Raw genomic sequence first — 18050 nt, 5'->3', positions numbered from 1 at the left:
TCATTATTTCCTATTCCTGTTAGAAAGCTCATCCTTTAAAATCAGCGTGTTCAGGGGACTTCCCTGGTGACCCTGGGCTAAGACTGTGAGCTCCCAATGCAGGGGGCCCCGAGTTCAATACCTGGTCAGGGAACTGGATCCCACACGCTGCAACTAAGAGTTCACATACCACAACTAAAGATCCCTCGTCCCACAGTGAGATCAGAGATCCTGTGTGCTACAGCTAAGACCCGGCACGGCCAAAGAAATTTTTTTTTTTAAGTGTCACTGGGGGGCTTTGCTGGTGGTTCAGTAGTTAACAGTCCACCTTGCAATGCAGGGGACACTGGTTTGATCCCTGGTTCAGGAAGACCCCACATGCTGCAGAGCAAATACGCTTGTACACCGCACGCTGCAACGACTGAAGCCCAGGCCCCTAGAGCCCGTTCCCTGCAACAAGAGAAGCTGCAGCAGTGAGAAGCCCATGCACTGCAGCAGAGAGTAGCCCCCACTCGCCGCAGCTAGAGAAAGCCAATGTGCAGCAGCAAAGACCCACCACAGCCAAAACAAATCTTCAAAAAAAAGTATCACCGATAAGGTTTAAAAAAAAAAGAATGATGGGAGAGGTATGGAAAATCTGAAAGGCTACAGCTAACAAAGCCCAGGGAAGGGTGACAGTGTCAAACATAGTAACTGGGAACACTGTCTGGGTTTGGCACTAACAGGGCTATTGATGGCCTTGGTGAGAACAGTCTGTAAAGGTAGGGAGCCAAGCTGAGTTGCCTAGCACTGAAGAGTGACAGGAGTTCCACTCCTGGTGTGACAGCACGAACAGCTCTACACACCTACCCCTACAGTGAAACTGGGACAGTTGCTTTCTTAAACCCACCCGTCTGAAGTTTCCTAAGGGTATACAGCAAATGAAGAAATGTTCACTCAAGAAAACTCAAAATGCAGTAAGAAGAGTGAGCGTGGTTGAACTAAGACCCAGAAGGACAGAAACTCCAGACCAGTGCAGCCAAGAACACAGAGCTCCCTCTCCTCATAGCTCCCAGTCAGAGGGTTATCATCTGGGAAAGCCAGGATGCCAGCATTTCTCATCCTCCCCCCAGACCCCTGTAGCTGATGCTAATTTCTGGGTGATGCTGCTGAAAGGTAAGGTACTCCCTTCTGCTTGGCCCCTTCTGGTAGGATGGACACTTTACCTTGGGCCAGTGCTGCTGAGAGTCCTGGAGCCCTGATCACATTTGCCCAGGTCCATAAGGTAGTGATTCCACCATGGGAGAGGCAGGCCGGGAAGGACTGAGGCTACTCTCTCCCCCACCCCTCAGCTTTTTTTTTTTTTCCCTTTTTTGGCTGCATCTTGTGGTGTGTGGGATCTTAGTTCCCAACCACAGATCAAACCTGCACCCACTGCGTTGGAAGCTTGTAGAGTCTTAACTGCTGGACCACCAGGAAGTTTGAGCACTCAGCTTTTGAAGTGGGCCCATCACTCAGAAGTGTGCCGCCGTCATACGCACAATGCCAGAGCTAAGACTCAGAGATTTTGCTCCAGAGAAGAGAGGCAGGTTTAAAACAGGGAACTGACTGCATTTGCAAACTCAAGCTTAACTGTGCTCTCAAAAACTGGAGGTTGTGAGGAAAGGCTATTGGCAGGAGACCCGTAGCTTCATTGGAGACAGAGGCTAAACTGAACTGGCTAGAAATGGGAAACGATAAAGCAGGAAGGAGCTTTCTCTCTGGGGTCAGAACAAATCTCAAATACTGAACTTTGAAACTATCCCTTCAAAGAAGCCTGCATTTGATTGGATCAATTTGTGGAGTCATTTATTGCCCAGCACATTGTTGGCGGATCAGCCAACAACTAGTGCAGTTTTAACAGTTGGATGCGGTCAGGGAAAAAGACACAGAGAGATCCTTGCAAGTCACTGTCATGCTAGGGTGACTATGGGCTTAACTCAGGTCTGCACCCACCTAAGGAGCAACATCAGAGGCTCCACACTGTGTAGCAGGGTGGGCAATGGGGAGCAGACAGACTCACTAAAATAATCCAGCCGCTCACTAAACAAGGAAATGTGTTTACCTGGACCAGAAACAAGGAATTGCTAAACTGGTTTCCAAGGTGGCTGCACTATTTTACATGAGGGTTCTAATTCCTCTACATCCTTGCCAACACTTGCTATTTTCTGACCTTTTTGATTATAGCCATCCTAGTGGAATGTGACATGACTTGAGTCAATTCTAGTTTGCATTTCCCTGATGACTAATGGTGTTGAGCAGCTTCATCAGAAGCCCTGGAAAAGTCACAAATATCTGAAAACCAGACCATACACTCCTACAAAACCAACTGAAAAAGAAGAATAAAGTTGAAGTAGTCACACTTAGCAATTTCAAAACTTACTACAAAGAAATAGTAATCAGCGAAGTGTAGTGCTGGCAGGAGGATAGACCTACAGATAAGTGGAATAGAATTCAGAGTCTAGAAAGAAACCTATGTGTCTGTGGCCAACAAATTTTTGACAAGGGTGCCAGGACCGTTCAGTGGGAAAAAAATAGTCTTTTCAACAAAGAGTGCTGGGACAACTGGATAGCCACATGTGAAAGAATGAGTTTGGAACCTTACCTTACATCATATATAAAAATCAATTCAAAGTGGATCAAAGATCTAAATGTAAGAGCTAAAACTGTAAAACTCAAAGAAGAAAACAGCTTCATCACATGGGATTTGGCAATGATTTTTTTGGCCATGATACTAAAAGTATAGGCAGCAGAAGGTAAATTGGACTTCATCAAAATTAAAAGCTTTTGGGAATTCCCTGGCTGTCCAGTGGTTAGGACTCAGAGCTTTCATTGAACCAAGCCCAGGTTCAATCCCTGGTTGGGGAACTAAGGTCCCACAGTGCTACAACTAAGCATTTGGGCACTATGACACAGCCAAAAACACTGTTTTAATTGTGCATCAGAAGACACTATTGGGACTTCCCTGGTGGTCCAGTGGCTAAGAGTCCATGCTTCCAATGCAGGAGGCCTGGGTTCAATCCCTGCTCAGAAAACTAGATCCCACAGGCTGCAAATAAAAGTTTGCATGCTGCAACTAAAGATCTCACATGCTACAACTAAGACCCAGTCAGCCAAAAAAATAAGAACTTTTTAAAAAGGAAAAAAGAAGAAAGACACTGTGAACAGAGTGAAAAGGCGACATACAGAATGGAAGAACATATTTGCAAACCATATGTCTGATAGGAGATTAATAGCCAAAATATATAAAGAACCCTTCAACAACAAAAACTTTCAAATGGGAACATGATGTGAATAGACATTTTTCCAAAGAAGATACACAGGTAGACAGCAAGCACACAAAAAGATGCTCAGTTGTTAGAGAAATGCAACTCAAACCCACGAAGAGATACCCATCGGCTTGGCTATTACAAAAACCAAAAACTCAGAAAACAGTAACTGTTGAGGGGATGTAGAAAAACTGGAACCCTTATACACTGCAGGTAGGCTCGTAAAATAGTGCAGCTGCTGTGAAAATAGTGCGGTGGTCCCTCAAAAAGGTAAATGTGTGAATTACCATATGATTTAGCACTTCACCTTCTGGGAATATTCTCAGAAGAATTAAAAGGGGGGATTCAGATCTTTGTACACCTGTGTTTATAGCAGCATTATTCATAATAGCCAAACAGTGAATGTCCATCAGTGAATGAGTGGATAAACAAAATACGGTGTATATATATATATATCTCGTATATTTCCTTCCTTAAATTCTGACACATGCTACCACATGGACAAAAACAGACATTATGTGAAGTGAAATAAGACAGACACAGAAGGACAAATATTGTATAATTCCCCTTATATTAGGCACCTAGAGTAGTCAAATTCATAAAGACAGCAAATAGGGTGATGGTTTTCAAAGGCTGTGGGAAGGAGCAGTGGGGAGTTATTGTTTGATGAGCACAGAGTTTTAGTTTAAGAAGATGAAAAGTTTTGGAGAGAGATGATGGTGATGGTTTCACAGCAATGGGAATGTACTTAATGACAGTGAAGCGGATAACTAAATACAGTTAAAATGGTAACTCTTATGTATATTTTACTACAATAAAAAGAAAAATGGATCAAAGACTTAAACATAAAAGCCAAGGAAATATAAGGGTAAATCTTCATGACCTCAAATTTGACAATATATTCTTAGATATGACTCCAAAAGCATAAGCAACAAAAGAAAAGAATAAGTTGTTAAACTTCATCAGAGTCAAGTATTCTGGACTTTCCCGGTGGTCCAGTGGTTAAGAATCTACCTGCTAGTGCAGGGGACCGGGTTCAAGCCCTGGTCTGGGAAGACCACAGGGCAAGTAAGCCCGTGCAGCAACTACTTAAGCCCACATGCACGCCAGCCTGTGCCCCACAGAAAGAAGCCTCCGTGATGAGAAGCCCGTACACTGCAGCTAGAGAGTGGCCTGAGTGCAGCAATGCAGACCCAGCAGGTAAATAAATAAATACAGCTAAAAGGTGTGTGCTTCAAGGACACTATCAAGAAAATAAAAGGAGGTGTGGGGTCTGGGGTGGCAGGGAGGCTCAAGAGGGATATACGTATATTCATAGCTGATTCATGTTGTACAGCAGAAGCTAACACAACATTGTAAAGCAATTATACTCCAGTTAAAAAACAAGTTTCTAAAAATGAAATTTTTAAAAATTTTAAAAAGATTTTTTTACTCCAAGTCAAAAAAAAGAAAATGGAAAAATACCCCATAACATAGGAGAAAAATCCTATTTGCAAATCATATATATCTGATATGTGGACTTGTATATAAAATATATAAAGAACTCTTACAACTTAATAATAAAAAGACAAGTGGTTCAGTCAAAAATGGATTAAAAATCTGATAAGACATTTCCCCAAGAAAGTACATAGATGGTCAGTAAACACATTAAAAGGTGTGATATCATTAGTCATTAGGAAAATGCAAAATCTCACTCAGATGGATGAATGAAGAGGGCAGGATAGCCAAAAGGTCAGATAATAAGAAGTGTTGACAAGGATGTAGAGAAACTGAAACCCTCATATACCAATGGTGGGAATGTAAAATGGTGAAGCCACATTGGAAACCAGTTTAGCAGTTCCAGTTACTATACAACCCAGCCATTCCACTCACTGGAACACAGTAAACGCCTTGCATTCCATTTTTATGCAAGAAAAATGAAGATATATATCCACAGAAAAACTTGTACACTAGGATTCATAATAGCAATATACACAATAGTCAAAGAGCAGAAATAACCAGGTTTATCCACTGATGAATGGATAATCAAGTGAGTTTCATCCATATGACGAAACATCATTTGGCGATAAAAAGAATGAACTACATGGAAGAACATTGCAAACGTGTTAAATGAAAGAAGCCAGACTCAAACGATCACATATTATATGATTCCACTTACACAAAATATCCAGAATAGTTAAATCTATATACAGAGAAAGTAGATTTGTGTTTGCTTAGGGCTGGGGGGTGGAAGGTGGGAAGGGATTGGGGATTAATAGTTAAAGGACCTAGGGTTACTTCCATGATGATGAAAATGTTATAAAATTGACTGTTGGCATTCACACCTATGAATACACTAGAAACCACTTGCACACTTTAAGAGTTAAGCTATGATGGGAATTCCCTGGTGGTCCAGTGGTTAGGACTCAGTTCTTACACTGCTAAGGACCCTAGTTCAATCCCTGATCAGGGAACTAAGATCCTGAAAGCAGTATGGCCAAAAAGAAATAAGTAAATAAAATTTTTAAAAGCTCAGTTTTGAGAAGAGAGACTACAATATGGTGGGGCAGTTGAGGGTGAAGGGAGAGTGTCTGAGAGCCTGGGTGGAGAACACAGGGGGAGAGAGGGCTTCACGTGGGATAGAAGGTCACCGTCCTGAGCACAGCTTCTCAAGTCTTTCAGGATCAGCAGGGACAGCCGAGCTGTGGAGAGCACCTTACTCTAAGCTGCAAAACTACCTCTTGCCATAAGGATGGGAGAACTTTGTGTTTCCTGGGATAAAGCCAATAAACTAACACAGGTGGGGACCCCAGTTACCAGGTAAAGTTATTTATCTAGAACATGTGTTAACAGGTTGTGTCTGTTGGGCTCTAGCTTTGAAAGGGAGTGATACTGATGAATCTGTTGGCAGGACGCAGACATAGAGAAGGGTCATGCAGACACAGGGAGGAGAGAGTAGGATGACCCGGGAAACTAGCACTAACATTTATGTACAACGTGTGCGTGCGTGCTAAGTCACGTCAGTCATGTCCGACTCTTTGTGAGCCCGTGGACTGTAGCCCGCCAGCCTCCTCTGTTCATGGGATTCTCCTGGCAAGCATACTGGAGTGGGTTGCCATGACCTCCTCCAGGAGTTCTTCCTGACCCAGGGATCGAACCCGTGTCTCTTATGTCTCCTGCATTGTCAGGCAGGTTATTTACCACTAGCGCCACCTGCGAAGCCCAACGTATATACATTACCATGTGTAAAACAGATAGCTAGTGGGAAGCTGCTGTATAGCAAAGGAAGCTCACCTGGGTGCTTAGTGATGAGTCGGTGAGGGGTGGATGGGGGAAAGGGAGGGAAGCTCAACAGGGAGGGGTTATATGTATCCATATAGCTGATTCACTTTGTTGTACAGTAGAAACTAATATAACATTGTAAAGTAATTATACTCCAATTAAATATTTTTAAAGATAAAAATAAAAAGGTAATAAAGCGAAAAAAGAAAGTAAGCCCATACAAAATCAGGATGACAAGTTAATAAATCATAACTACAAAAAAAGGCGGGGGGGAGAATGAGATTCTTCTCTGTCTTTGTGGTCCCAGTAGTTCGCCTGTGATGCGCCACACGCTGCTTTAATGTTTATTCAATAACAAAAGGCTTTTCTTTCTCTACTACCTTTGTGGAGGGCAATTCTAGACTGGAAAAATGTTGCTTTTGGACAGTGCTCAAGTTTACACCTGCTCCAGGATGGGATGTGCCCACTGCCCGCTCAAGCTGATCTGAGACACTCTTTTCTGCACTTAGGTTTCTCTTCCTTCACCGACACGAGTCTGAGGACCACTCTGCATGCTAAGTCACTTCAGTCATGTCCGACTCTTTGCAATCCTATGGACCACTCTACTCTGGCTATAACTTCCCTCCACCTGCAGGCTTGGGCCACCTCCCAGCTCCGCGGCCCTTAGGCAACCTGTCCCTTTAAGAGCTCTCCCGACCCCGCCTCCAGCTCCACCCTCAGGCCCAGCGGCAGGACTTCCCCTTAAAGCCTGGGCTCCATCTTTCTGGCTAGCTGTGTACTGAGGCTGTTCCAGAGCCTTGAGGGGCCCTTGGGTGCCGGCAGAGGCTCAAGTGGGCTGTGACAGGTGCCTGTGGGACGTGGAACCACTGCTAGGGGCTCAGGGCTTGTAGGGGGGTGGGGGTTGGCGGGGAAGGGACACAATGCTGGGACAGGGTGGACCCTGGACAGAGCAGAGCCTCTCGGGAGTAGACCAGACCTGTCATCAGTTAAGGAACTGCTCTGAGCCAGGTGCTCTGCCGTGCCCTCCGTGCTCCTTCTCAGGGGTATCATTATTTCCATTTTACAGGTGGGGCAAGGGTACGGGGCTCAAAGCAGCTGACTGAGTGCCCCAGGGCCAGACAGCTAACCAGGGGTAGAGCCAGGATCCAAACTCAGGTCAGTGTGACCCCAAAGCCTTGCCGTTGTCTCCTCCACATCACGCGCCTGACAGGGGTCCAGGCTTCTTCCCCAACTTCCCTTTGAACTTGATTTTCCTGTGCTTGGGCAGAGTGAGGGGAGGAAATGGGTTTCCCCTCCTCCCTGCAGTACCAGTACTTGGAGGCCTTCCTCCTTCCAGGAGCTGCTTGGAGATGCTGCTGCTGCTGCTGACCCTGTTGCTGCTGCTGCCCCTGGCCATGCTCCTGTGGCGGCCGCGGTCCCAGGATGCCAGGCAGTCCTGGCTTGTCCGCCTCCAGCACCGTGTGGCGTGGGGGGCCCTGCGCTGGGCAGCCGCCTGGCAGCAGAAGAGACTAGCGCAGAGCACGTTGTACGCGGGCCAGAGCCAGCAGCAGGCCCTGAGGCGGTGTCTGCGCAGAGCCCAGGGTCCCCACTGTCCCCTCAGAGGGAGCACAGGTGTGTTTCCCAGGGTCTGGGGAAGTGGCCCAAAGAGAAGGAAACCCCACAGGAGAGTCAGATTCCAGAACCCAAAGACCACCCTTTCCCCTTCTACCGCCAGCACAGAGAGAGGTCTGACCCAGAGAAACTACCGAGGCCGGATTGTTCAAGATGAATTTTGTCATCCTGGCCCCTGATAGCCTCTCTCCCCTCAGGCCTGTTCTGGATTCCTTTGCCGAGGGTCTCACCAGTCTGGTTTGAACCCTTGGGAAAATCTGTGGCTTCATGGGGATTTTATAATGTCTTTGGGGCTACAGATATAAGCACCTTCCGGAATCATCTCCCTCTGACCAAGGCCAGCCAGGCCCAGGAGGAAGAAAGTGGCGAGCAGCCCTTGCCCCCCACCTCAAACCGGTACCATGGTGAGGCCTCTCTGCAGGTAAACGGGGAAGGCTGGAACCCAACCCCATCAGAGGTCCCTAAGTGGAGCCAAAGCCTCCCATCAGGATGGGAAAAAAGCAAACAGCAACAACAGCAACAAAAACCTCAAAACAAAACTGGGGGGCTTCCGTGATGGTCCAGTGGTTAAGACTCCCCGCTTTCAGTGCAGAGGGTGCGGGTTCGATCCCTGGTGACCAAAAAGAAAAAAAAAAGAATATCTGGGGGCTCAGAGTCTGGCTCAGGCCCAGGGCCAACACTGTCTCTTGTCTTCCTCCAGGCCACCTTGCTGGGTCTGGCAGCCCTAAACAAGGCCTACCCGGAAGTGCTGGCTCTAGGAGGCACGGCTCGTGTAACTGCTTCCTCCCCTTGGCCCTATCCCCTCCCTTGGCCTTGGCATGCCCTGGGCCAGGTGAGCCCCCCTGGAGCCAAGGACCCAAGGATCCTTCTCCTGGAGGCACTGAGGTCCCCAGCGCTGCGGGCTCTGGAAGCTGGGACGGCAGCAGAGCTCCTAGATGTCTTCTTGGACCTGGAGGCCCATGGGGAAGAGCTGGCTGAGGCCATCGCTGCCGGGAACCCAGGAGCACCTCTCCCCAGACGGGCAGCCGAGCTGCGGGAGGCCCTGGAGCAGGGAACCCGAGGACTGGCCCTTCGGCTCTGGCCAAAACTGCAGGTGGTGGTGACTCTGGATGCAGGAGGCCAGGCTGAGGCTGTGGCTGCCCTGGGGGCCTTGTGGTGCCAAGGGCTCACCTTCTTCTCACCCGCTTACGCTGCTTCTGGAGGTCAGCAAGACTCAAGGGTGGTGAGGGGCACACAGCTAGCTGCCAAGTTGTCGTTGTTGAGTTGCTAAATTGTGTTCAACTTTTTGCGACCCCATGAACTGCAGCAAGCCCTATATAGTCATCTCATTGATTCCTCCCCAACACCAGCTCCATTTTACAGATGAAAAAACTGAGGCTCAGAGAGGTTAAGAGACTTACACAGATTTATACCACACCAGCATTTTCTCCAGGTCCATCACCTCCAGAACCACTGCCTCTTCCCAATTAGGGCCTTAGAAGCAGAGGGCTGAGCCTGGGGGAGCCGGGAAGGATGGAGTGGAGGGGCAGCAGGGGGATCAGATGCGCAGAGGGTTAGGGCCTGGGCAATTGCCTAGCATATGAAGAGGCTGCTTGCTCCCCACAGGGGTGTTGGGCCTGAGTCTGTGGCCAGAGCAGCCCCATGGCCTGTACCTTCTGCCCCCTGGAGCCCCCTTTATTGAGCTGCTCCCACTCAAGGAAGGAACTTGGGAAGAGGCTACCCCCGCTGTCCTGCTGGCTGAGGCCCAGAAGGGCAAGGAGTACGAGCTGGTGTTGACCAACCACGCCAGCCTCACTAGGTGAGCATCTGCCTGCCCTCATCTCCCCACTCTTGGTTAAAGGCCATGCGCATGCTGTTGAAGTTAATGGGCCCTCGGGCCTGACCTCATCCCCACTCCCTCCCCATCAGGTGCCGGCTCGGTGATGTGGTACAGGTAGCAAGTGTCTACAATCAGTGTCCGGTCGTCAAATTCATCTGCAGGTAAGTCACCCCCCGGGTCACTGAGGGACCATGCTCGTGCCCTGGTTCCTCTGCCTCCTGCTTCCTTCTCCCCAGGCTGGGCCAGACCCTGAGTGTTCGAGGTGAAGTCACTGGTGAGGATGTGTTCTCTGAGGCCCTGAGCCGGGCCGTGGGGCAGTGGCCGGGGGCCAAGCTGTTGGACCATGGCTGGGTGGAGAGCAGGATTCTGGGTAAGCTTTTCCACTGGCTGACTATCCCTCACCCATACGCACCCCGCTGGGAGACCTCTAGGAAGGAGGAAAGACCCAGCCATTTCTGCTGCTCCTAACAAAAGTCCTTCTGAATATCTAACCCCGCTCCGCCCTGCTTCAGTCTCTACCCATTTCCTCTCCGTTGACCCCACTCCTTGCCAAGAAACTCCCCTCCTCTGTGAACCTTGGAGTAGGGGCAGTGGGCTTGGGCTTTCGAAGATGCCCCATTCACAAAACATGTGTCCGTAATAGGCGGTTTGTCCACAGATTCCTCTGAGGGCTCCGCTCCCCACTATGAGGTATTTGTGGCACTGAAGGGGCTGAGGAACTTGTCAGAGGAAAATCGAGACAAGGTAAACGGGAGACAGGGACAGGATACAACTGAATGTCCCCTTCACTCTGCACACTGCCCCGTGTGTCATGGGGAGGTGGGGGAGGGAGGAGAGCCTCCCTGGAGCTCTGGGAAGGGAGGGTTGAGCCCCATGGACACACATGTACACATGAAACTTCTAGCCACGCATACCCTGGGCACAGCTGTGCGCGCCTCACCCACATGCCGCCCAGCCCCACATCAGCCTCACTTGAGCTGTTCTGTTCCCAGCTTGACCACTGCCTTCAGGAAACCTCCGCTCGCTACAAGCACCTGCGGTTCCGGGGCAGCATGGGCCCCGCCCAAGTCCACCTAGTGGGGCAGGGGGCCTTCAGGGAACTGCGGGCAGCCCTCGCTGCCTGCCCCTCTGCCCCTTTCCCTCCTGAGATGCCCCGGGTCCTCAGGCACAGGTCCCTGGCCCAGTGCCTGCAGAGGAGGGTAGTGTCCTGAGCTGAGGCCTGCCCCTGGCCCCGTTCACCCCCATGGGCTGCCTTGCTCTTTCTTCTGGGGCCCCTCTGGATGTGGAGCCCTTGGCCAGGGTCTTCATGTGTCAGCTGACAGCTGCCCGCGAGAGCTGCTGCCCTTAGGGAGGCCCGACCTGGTCCATCAGTTCCGAGGAGTTGACTTCAAGGACAGAGCAGACACCAGCAGCTCCCCGCCTGGAGCCCCCAGCCCACCCTAGAGGACAGGGGAGTCCCAATCCATGCGGGCAATGCCTGTGTTTCTCAGCCTGTGCACCAGGCAGGCTGGAAGTGTTGGAAGTTCAGGCTCCCAGGAGTGACCCTCAGCTGGCACGGAGCAGGGGCTGGTGACCACAGAGCTCAGCTTTGTCATCCCTCAGTAGAACAACTCTGAAGTGTATTCTGTAGCATCTCCCTCCGAGGGTCCCCACCAGTTGCCCGCAGTGGTAAACTTCTTGTTAACACGGTTCTTACTGGTTTTCTTCCTGTCTCTCCTGTCCCTCCTCCCACATGCTTTCTAGGGTCACCTGCCAAATAAACTTCTTACACCCAGAATCTTGGCTCGGGGTCTGCTTTTGGGAAAACCAGGGACCCCATTCGCTCTGCTCCTGCTACAGCCTGGATTGCCCTCTCCGCTTCAGTTCTGGACACTAGGGCTTTCCCTGTAACTTCTGCTCCAAGCTGGAGTGAGCCCTGAGTGTGTGCCCTTGGAGACCTGGGGGACCCCTACCACAGCCTAGGTCAACCTAGGAGACACTGAGCACCCACTGACCTCTCCCCATCCCAAGCCTTCCCTAAGTGCAGAGGGGCTGGTCCTCAACTCCTCTTGCCCAGGCTTAGCACAAGTCTCCCTTCCTGGCCCAAAACCCACAAATCACTTCCATGGGCAGGACCTATACTGCAAATCATAAAGAATCACAGCAGGAAGCAGCCCCAGAGACCATCTGGGTTGACTGTCCATCTTACCACAGGGGAAACGGGCTGGCCTTCAGTTTTAGCAGGCTCGTGAGTCTTGTCCAAACCTTGCAGCATGTCCTAAATAACGTGGTACCTAATCCCAATCAGCTGCCAAGCCTCAGATTCTTTGTTCGTTTGTTTGTTTGAATATTTATTTATTTATTTGTCTGGGCCGGGTATTAGTTACAGCATGTGGGGTCTAGTTCCCTGAGCAGGGACTGAACCCTGGGCCCCCTGCATTGGGAGCACAGTTTAGTCACTGGACCACCAGGAAAGTCCAAGCCTCAGATTCTGACTCTGAATTACTACTTCTGAATCAGTTCAGTTCAGTTTGGTCGCTCAATTGTGTCCAACTCTTTGCAACCCCATGGACTGCAACGTACCAGGCTTCCGTGTCCATCACCAACTCCTGGAGCTTGCTCAAACTCATGTCTATCGAGTTGGTGATACCATCCAACCATCTCATCTTCTGTCGTCCCCTTCTCCTCCCATCTTCAATCTTTCCCAGCATCAGGGTATTTTCCAGTGAGTCAGTTCTTCCCATCAGGTGGCCAAAGTATTGGAGTTTCAGCTTCAGCATCAGTCCTTCCAATGAATATTCAGGACTGATCTCCTTTAGGAGGGACTGGTTGGATTTCCTTGCAGTCCAAGGGACTCTCAAGACTCTTCTCCAGGGTGGGATGATTTGGGAGAATGGCATTGAAATATGTATACTATCATGTAAGAAACGAATCACTAGTCTAGGTTCAATACAGGATACAAGATGCTTGGGGCTGGTGTACTGGGATGACCCAGAGAGATGATATGGGGAGGGTGAAGGGAGGGAGGTTCAGGGTTGGGAACTTATGTACATCTGTGATGGATTCATGTCAATATATGGCAAAACCAATACAGTATTGTAAAGTAAAAAAATAAAATGCCAAAAAAAAGAAAAGAGTCTTCTCCAACACCACAGTTCAAAAGCATCAATTCTTGGGCTCAGCTTTCTTTATGATCCAACTCTCACATCCATACATGGCTACTAGAAAAACCATAGCTTTGACTAGACGGACATTTGTTGGCCAAGTAATGTCTCTGCTTTTTAATATGCTGTCTAAGTTTGTCATAGCTTTTCTTCCAAGGAGCAAGCATCTTTTAATTTCATGGCTGCAGTCACCATCTATGGTGATTTTGGAGCTCAAGAAAATAAAGTCTGTCACTGTTTCCATTATTCCCCCATCTATTTGCCATGAAGTGATGGGACTGGATGCCATGATCTTAGTTTTTTGAATGTTGAGTTTAAGCCAGCTCTTTCACTCTCCTCTTTCACTTTCAAGAGTCTCGTTAGTTCCTCTTTGCTTTCTGCCATAAGGGTGGTGTCATCTGTATATCTGGGATTATTAATATTTCTCCCGGCAATCTTGATTCCAGCTTGTGCTTCATCTAGCCTGGCATTTTGCATGATGTACTCTGCATAGAAATTAAATAAGCAGAGTGACCATATACAGCCTTGACGTACTCCTTTCCTAGTTTGGAACCAGTCTGTTGTTCCATGTCCAGTTCTGTTGCTTCTTGACCTGCATACACATTTCTCAGGAGGCAGGTAAGGTGGTCTGGTATTCTCATCTCTTTAGGAATTTTCCACTTCTGGATTCCACACCCCAAATCCAGGCCCCTGCCCCCATCTGCCTGGCCCCCACCTCAGCCCATGACTTCTTACTGCTAAAATCCTCCCATAGTGCCCCCCGCACCTGTGCCATCAAGACTGATCAGCTTAGCTGATAAGACCCTTTGACCCACTCTGACTTCACTTACCTGTCCAGCCACCTCTCTCTTCTAAGAGAAGTTGCGATCAGTGGACCACACCCTGCTTCCTGCATGAGTATAGCACGGTCACCTCTAGGTCTCTGCTCAGGCTGTCCCTCCTAGGTAAAGCCTTCTCTCCCAAGCTTACTTGATGGAAACTGACTTTTCACAGAAAGCTTTTGCAGAGTCCCCTCTCCATTGAGCTATACTTTTGCTGGGTCACCTCCCAGCAAAACTGGCCCAGGGCTTCCCTGGTGGTCCAGTGATTAAGAATCTGTCTGCCAATGCAGGGGACATGGGTTCAATCCCTGGCGCAGGAAGATTTCACAGGCAGCAGAGCAACTAACATGAACCACATGAACCACAACTACTGAGCCTGCAAGTTGCAGCTACTGAAACCCCCATTCCTAGAGCCCGTGCTCTGCAACAAGAGAAGTCACCGAGATGAGAAGCCCCAGCACTGCAACCAGGAGACAAGAGTAGCCCACCGCCTGGCACCCAGCTATAGAAAGCCCGTGCGCAGCAATGAAGACCCAGTGCAGCCTATGCGTGCTTAGTCACTTAGTCAGTTGTGTCTGACTCTTTGCAACCCCACGGACTGTAGTCCACCAGGCTCTTCTGGCCATGGAATTTTCCAGACAAGAATACTGGAGTGGGTTGTTGCCACTTCCTTCTCCAGGGGATGTTCCCAACCCAGGGATCCAACCCGTGTCTCCTGCATCGGCAGGCAGATTCTTTGCCATAGTGCCACCTGGGTAGCCCCAGTGTAGCCAATAAATAAATAATAATAATAAAAAAAATTTTTTAAGAAAACCAGGCAGTATCTTATGCACACTGTCACTCCAGCGCCCAGAGCAAAGCCTGGCACAGAACCAGTGTTCAGTAGACAGTGCCCTAGATAAGAGAAACTCCAGCCTAGAGATGGCACATGTCCGTCTCCCCATGGCGGCTCTCCTCCTGCCAGTGGTGGGATGGGACTCAATCCATCCCGTTGAGGCAGCCCAACCAGGTAGAAAGCTGGCGAGGTGGAAGGATAACATCAGGTTTGGCTGGTGTTCTTCCACTACCCAGGAGTGGCTTTTTAAGGTTTTCCATCTTGGAGGTTCGTGGAAGGGGCAGAAGGAAGAAGAGCCAGAGGGGAGAGAAAGTCAGCTAAAACACCTTTTCCACAGAGGAAGAAGGCCCTGAAGCATAAAGGCCCCAGGGGCAGAGACAGAAGCAGGGGAGAGAGGCTGTTGCCTGGCTGCCCTCCCCCAGACACACACATCCTATGGAGGGTGGATCTCATGACTGCTTCCTTTCCTGCCCTTAATTAGCAGCTCCCCCTATGCACTGTCCCACGCCAGCCCCCAGGCAAGACCTCTTTTGTGCTCCCAGATTCCTAGGAGAAAGGTGGCCTCATTAGTGCCTGGAAACCGCCCCATCTCCAGGGAGCAGGCAGACAGACAAAGCGGGGGACCAGGGGCACAGAGATCCAGCTCAAGACTCTGATCGCCTTGGCGGTCATTCCTGGGGCCCAGCCTGGAGACGGCACTCCTGCGGGAGGCTAATCTTAGATTTGCCTTTGTCTGTTCCCGGAGAAGATGCAAGCACCCATCTCTCCCCCCTTCCCGCCTACCACCTCTGAGCACTATAAACCCCAGGCTCCTGCTAGTGGGTTGCAGTTAACAGCCTCAAAGTTCCTGGCTATTTGGACCACTGCAGATGACACCTTTCCCGGCTACCCCACTCTGAGCTCCAGACATCATGAATCCTTCCTCTACAAAGGTAAAGATCCAGGGATGGAGGGGTGACTTAGGGGCAATGAGACCGGGGACAGTGAGAATGCTTGCTCGGGGAGCTAGAAGGAAGGTTGAAAGTGTCTTTTCCTATATGGGTTCTGAGGCAGGATGCAGGGTGGACCCTTGACAGAGAATCTGCCTTAGCTAACACTGGACTGTGCCCTGTTCTCCTAACAGTTCATGTTTATAGAGCTTTTACTATGTATCAGGTGCAATTTGCACCTGTCATCTTTTCTCATCCTCCCAGCAGCCCTGCACAGCAGAAATTACTTAATACCCAGTTTACAAGTGACAACGTTGTGCCCCATGAAAGGGTAGGAAACAGGTCCAAACCCACAGAATCGTTTCCCCTGCAAGGGATCAGGCAACAGTCTGGATCCTGCCAGTCCTTGATTTTCCCGTGTATGCCCTCTGTGGGGAGGAGGAGCGGATAAATGGGGCTTCTGTTTCCCTGAGCAAAGTCTCCATAAACTTCTGGGGCAGATTCAGACATGCCTGTTTCAAATGGAGTGGTCAGCGCTCTAATGAGGGTACAAGGGACTAAGGGCACCCAGAGGAGAGAGAGATTCATTCTGCCCAGGGGGTTTCAAAGAGCTTACTGGAGGAGATGCTCTGCTGGATCTTAAGGTCAGTCAGTTCAGTCGCTCAGTCGTGTCAGACAGAGCCGGTCAGACAGCTTTGAACAGAGAGGCAGGAATGCCAGGCTACAGCGAGTGAGAAGCGCCGGCCACGAGGGGGCGCGGAGCCAGCTGGGCAGGACCGGGACTTAGGGGCTGGCATGCGGGCGACCCTCAGCGCCCGGTCTCCGCCTTCCTTAGGTCTCCTGGGCCACCGTGACGTTGCTGCTCCTGCTCCTGTTGCTGCCGCCAGCGCTGCTGTCACCGGGGGCGGCCGCGCAGCCCCTGCCCGACTGCTGCCGTCAGAAGACGTGCTCCTGCCGTCTCTACGAGCTGCTGCACGGCGCGGGCAATCACGCGGCCGGCATCCTCACGCTGGGCAAGCGGCGGCCCGGGCCCCCGGGCCTCCAGGGCCGGCTGCAGCGCCTCCTGCAGGCCAGCGGCAACCACGCGGCCGGCATCCTGACCATGGGCCGCCGCGCAGGCGCAGAGCCAGCGCTGCGCCCCTGCTCCGGCCGCCGGTGTCCCTCTGAGGCCGCCTCGTCCGTGGCACCTGGGGGACGGTCCGGGGTCTGAGCTCTCGCGCGGGTCCAGTCCTGGCCCTACCCTGGCCCCTCCCTCACCCCCGCAGGGAAAAACAAAAGTGTCAGCTCGCAGGGAAAAGGGGAATAAAGTCTCCCTGTTAGTGTGGCTGCTCTCTGTCCCTGTGCGGTCGCGTCCCGCCCTCCAGGGGGCGTGAGAGTCTTTCGAACCGTAAAGAGCCGGAAAAACCCAGAGTTCGGTTTGGGAGTCTTTGAACCACTCTCGGGTGGGCGCTCTTAGGGCAAGAAACTGTGCAAGCCCCTGGAGAGCGGAGAGAACCGCATATGTGAGGGCTAGGAGGGGAGAATGGGGGCAGACACGGTCCTCGGTGCTCCGCCAGTCATTCTGAATCGCCAGGCCTTTCCTGAGAGACGCGGAGGAAAGTGCAAGCGGAGGAGCGGGATGCGGCTGGGAAGGAGGGAGCCGCGCCCGGCAAAAAGGCAGGGAATATGAGGTTCAACAGGAATCTTCCATTGGGCTACAGTGTGGGATAGGGCTTTTGGGGGAGCGATGAGGCACTGAAGGGGAGGCGGTTGGGCTTGTGCAGCCCAGATTGTGAAAGCCCTCACAGATCATCAGGCTTTGCCCTTTATTTAGTAGGTAGCTAAGAGTCAGAAGTTCTTAAGCAGGGATGAGGCAAGATTTTTCCCGCAATTTCAAAGGAACACACCTGTGACAAGTTGAATTGTGCAACCCCTCCCCCTTCCCCATTTACATTTGAAGTCCTAAGCCCCAGCACTTCAGAACATGACCTTATTTGGAAATAGAGTCTTTGTGGATGAAATTAGTTAAAATTCAGTCATACTGAGGGGAAAAAAAAAATCTATCATACTGGAGTAGGGTGAGCCTGTAATCTAATATGACGTGTCCTTATAAAAAGGGGGGGATTTGGACACAAATGCACACGAGGAGAATCCGTGTGAACACGAAGGCAGAGATGGGTGATGGATGTACAAGCCCAAAAGTGCCAACCAGCCACCAGAAGCTAGAAAATAGGCATGCGACAAATATTCATCGAGGCCTTCAAAAGGAGCCAACCCTCAGTCATTTTGGTCTTGGACTTTCAGCCTCAGAATGGAAACAACAGGTTTCTGTTGTTTAAGTCACCCAGGTTGTGGTACTTTGTTACAGCAGCCCTAAGAAACTAAA

General features: G+C 50.4%; 2 protein-coding genes across 2 annotated transcripts; both read left to right on the top strand.

Annotated features, from left to right (window-relative positions):
• Positions 1-7236: 7236 nt before the first annotated feature.
• Positions 7237-11734, top strand: GHDC (GH3 domain containing). Its single transcript, XM_069603807.1, has 10 exons — positions 7237-7371; positions 7594-7682; positions 7864-8138; positions 8438-8559; positions 8839-9340; positions 9744-9936; positions 10047-10118; positions 10194-10327; positions 10616-10701; positions 10950-11734. The coding sequence occupies exons 3-10, from the start codon at positions 7877-7879 to the stop codon at positions 11166-11168; spliced, it is 1590 nt and encodes a 529-aa protein (XP_069459908.1). The 5' UTR covers positions 7237-7371; positions 7594-7682; positions 7864-7876; the 3' UTR covers positions 11169-11734.
• Positions 11735-15667: 3933 nt separating this feature from the next.
• HCRT (hypocretin neuropeptide precursor) lies at positions 15668-16895 on the top strand. The gene is made up of 2 exons (XM_069542532.1): positions 15668-15688; positions 16521-16895. Exons 1-2 carry the CDS (start codon positions 15668-15670, stop codon positions 16893-16895), a joined length of 396 nt encoding a protein of 131 aa, XP_069398633.1.
• Positions 16896-18050: the final 1155 nt, after the last annotated feature.

The sequence above is a fragment of the Ovis canadensis genome, chromosome 11 (genome assembly GCF_042477335.2).
Source record: "Ovis canadensis isolate MfBH-ARS-UI-01 breed Bighorn chromosome 11, ARS-UI_OviCan_v2, whole genome shotgun sequence".
In the NCBI taxonomy this organism is placed as follows: Eukaryota; Metazoa; Chordata; class Mammalia; order Artiodactyla; family Bovidae; genus Ovis; species Ovis canadensis.
This window is presented reverse-complemented; position numbering and strand designations above follow the sequence as displayed.